The sequence below is a fragment of the Salvelinus namaycush genome, chromosome 5 (genome assembly GCF_016432855.1).
Source record: "Salvelinus namaycush isolate Seneca chromosome 5, SaNama_1.0, whole genome shotgun sequence".
Taxonomy (NCBI): domain Eukaryota; kingdom Metazoa; phylum Chordata; class Actinopteri; order Salmoniformes; family Salmonidae; genus Salvelinus; species Salvelinus namaycush.
The window spans coordinates 46567440-46570656 of NC_052311.1; the positions used below are offsets into that span (position 1 = coordinate 46567440).

At 39.5% G+C, this 3217-nt stretch overlaps 1 protein-coding gene across 1 annotated transcript; it reads right to left on the reverse strand.

The window, feature by feature from the left end:
• Positions 1 to 1300: 1300 nt before the first annotated feature.
• Positions 1301 to 2515, reverse strand: LOC120048347 (hepcidin-like). The gene is made up of 3 exons (XM_038994244.1): positions 2211 to 2515; positions 2036 to 2116; positions 1301 to 1789 (listed from the first exon to the last, which is right to left on the reverse strand). Exons 1-3 carry the CDS (start codon positions 2295 to 2297, stop codon positions 1691 to 1693), a joined length of 267 nt encoding a protein of 88 aa, XP_038850172.1. The 5' UTR covers positions 2298 to 2515; the 3' UTR covers positions 1301 to 1690.
• Between the last annotated feature and the right edge of the window lie 702 nt (positions 2516 to 3217).

Consider the following 3217-nt stretch of genomic DNA (forward strand, 5'->3'; position numbering starts at 1 on the left):
AATTTTCTGGAATTTTCCAAGCTGTTTAAAGGCACAGTCAACTTAGTGTATGTAAGCTTCTGACCCACTGGAATTGTGATACAGTGAATTATAAGTCAAGTAATCTGTCTGTAAACAATTGTTGGAAAAATGACTTATGTCATGCACAAAGTAGATGTCCTAACCGACTTGCCAAAACTATATTTTGTTAACAAGAAATTTGGGGAGAGGTTGAAAAATGAGTTTTAATGACTTCAATTGTATATATTTTTACATGTATTTAACCCCTTATTTTTGCACTAAACAATCTCCATATATATAGTACTTCCATACATTTTTTTCAACTGGTACCTGGGGACCTTCAGATGAGTCCCGTGAGGCCTGTGGGCGTCCTAGCTTAAAGCAACCAACATGTACGTGTTTGTTAGTCTCACCTTCCATGGAGTGGTCATTTTAGCCCAAACGGTTCAGACGCTACAGACAGAAGTTGGCAGACTGGCTGTACCGACTTCAGACGAGTCCCAAGACGCTTATGGGGGTTGTTGAGAAAAATTGAGAAAATCATCATGTTTGTGAGAGTCTCATCTTTCCATCGATGGGTCATAATAGTTTGAAGGCCAAAGTTTTCACAACAGAGGATTTTGTAAGAAGACCAATTTTCGGGATGTCTCATGGTCTGACAAACACTGCTATAGCTCTGTCACCTTTCACCACAGATGCGGAAGTGCGACATCGGCGGATTTAGTGGATGGAGGTGCATCCAAAAAAACATATCTCTAGCTTAAACTGACAGATTTTTATGGGGATTTTATTATGCTATTTTTTCCCCCGTGGGGGCTTGGATTTCCGTTGGGGTTCGGACATCGACTTTAGGGGGTTTAAAACATTATTATTGCACTCAGTGAGCCCATGCAACTTATTATGTGACTTGTTAAGCACATTTTTAATACTGCATATATTTAGGCTTACCATAATAAAGGGTTTGAATACTTATTACCTCAAGACATTTCAGCTTAAACAAAAAAAAAAAAGTAAACTTTTCTAAAAACATTATTCCACTTTGACATTATGGGGTATTGTGTGTAGGCCAGTGACACAAAATCTCAACTTGATCCATTTTAAATTCAAGCTGTAACACAACAAATGTGGAAAAAGTCAAGGGGTGTGAATACTTTCTGAAGGCACCGTAGATTCCATTCCCAGACCCCAGGGTGAACTACTAGCCACGTGGCTAATTTGAATAAGCCTCTGGCTATCAGGCCTGAACATTTAGCCACAGGGTACACATCTATAGCAGATTCATAATTCAGAAACAACCATGTTTGTTATTCAAAGACTGTGTTTATTTATATAAAAAAAAGTGTCGCTATAAGAAGTGATTTAACAAATCATTATCATAGCTACAACAACAACATCTTAGAACGAAAATATTGCATACACGTACAAACTAGAAAATGTACAAAACAATTTACATCATAGAAAAGAAAAATCCCCACTTATTTCAATTGGCTATGTCTTTTTCCTGTGTCATTAGGCTATACAATAGATATACAACATGATACAAAACGTTTATGTACAAGACTGAGGTTGTGCCGTGATAAAGACGTCAATGAGATTGCATCTTCTCTACAGAGTCCAAAAGAAATGTATAAGAATAGGGGGGAAATTAAAGGCAATAAGTTAATAAGAGGGTTATAGTGCAGGCAGGTCCTCAGAATTTGCAGCAGAAGCCACAGCCCTTGTTGTGACAGCAGTTGCAGCACCAACGGCACAGGGAGAGGTGGCTCTGACGCTTGAACCTGAAATGCTCCTGTATCCCGCCAAGAAAAGAAAATGAAAAAGGTGGGAACAAGCATATGGTAAGTATTTCTGTCCAAGTCTCCACTTCACAAACACGTTGTGCACTGCTCGCCCTGAAGCCCTCTCTAACGGCTCACAATCAAACGGTTAACAACTAGCGCTAGTGGGCTAATTCAATTCCAAGGGTGAAACGCAACCACTTAGATGTTAATTTGCTAAAGGTAATTACTTAATTCATTCAGTCAATTGAACGTACCGGCAGATGCATGGACTCGCCGCCCGGCTGTTGATGTTCCCCAACTGGACTGTCAATGCTTCCAACCTCCTCCGTTCGCACCTGCAAAGACATTATGTACAAATGAGCAATGACCAACTTCTAAAATCGATGCACACATGTTTGTAGTGGGTTAGTGTTGGAGAATTAGACATACCTCGGAGAAAGGAATAGCGGCGCTTTCAAGGATGAACATACATGCGAGGACGACCACCACTGCAACTGCAACACTGAAGGCCTTCATTCTCGGGTTTTGTTAGGAAGCTTCTAGCCTATTTAAAAGTCCTGTTGAAATCAGTTGGAATTGAAGTGACAGTTTATGAAGAAGATCAGAACTCTTCAATTTTCCCAAAAAGCGACGCTCTCCAATGCACAATTTTCAATGCACTAGACGAGTCCAAAGTTGATTGATTGTCCTTTTGATGTCAGCGGTTGAGGGACTTCTCTGTCGTGTTGAGACTGCGGTGCACTGGTATTTATACACACTTTGGCCACTATTGTGCAATCCTGCCCCCCCTCCTTTGGACAATGGAGCGCATTCCGGTCACATATTACCTAATCCACTTTCCCGTTTTCAAAAATGGGAAATTGTATAGTTTTTTTGTCTTTCCTTTAGGGTGGATAACTGAAAATTGATGATCATTTATTTTCTCAGTAGAAATCTGAAAGAATTGTGGAAATTACCCAACAGCAGGAGTCATGGACGAACAGTTACTGGAAGTGCATGGCTGGCTGCACAGCCCTTTGTCTGACCTGGGAAATCCCTCCACATGAGGGAGTGAGCCATTACAGTATCTATTCCTCTGTCTAAAGGACTTCATTATAACCCTTCCAATGGAATAATTAGCCCTCTTTTGACATATAATTAGCAACGCTTTCATTTGACATGTAATGTGAGGAACCTGCAGTCGAACAGAATAAAATTCATTTGAAAGAAGAGGAACAGTAAAACAGTAGAAAAGAAAAGAGAGGTGCAAATTGAGGACTTCATTCAGGTGTTTAAAGTGTTATTAGAAATAGAAGAATATGACAATAATATGTGACATGCATTATGTTGTGTTTATCAGACCTAATGAAAAATACACTTCAAAAGGTCAGGCAGGCTATATAATAGTGATTCACACTTGAATTGTTTCATAAAGGTATTTTGTAGTTGAAAAAAAA

Coding starts and splice junctions, on each gene's coding strand:
- LOC120048347 (XM_038994244.1), bottom strand. CDS start 2,297: ATGAAGGCCTTCAGTGTTGCAGTTGCAGTGGTGGTCGTCCTCGCATGT. Junction 2,117..2,210: donor CCGCTATTCCTTTCTCCGAG/GTATGTCTAATT, acceptor ATGTCTTTGCAG/GTGCGAACGGAGGAGGTTGG. Junction 1,790..2,035: donor GCGAGTCCATGCATCTGCCG/GTACGTTCAATT, acceptor GGCGGGATACAG/GAGCATTTCAGGTTCAAGCG.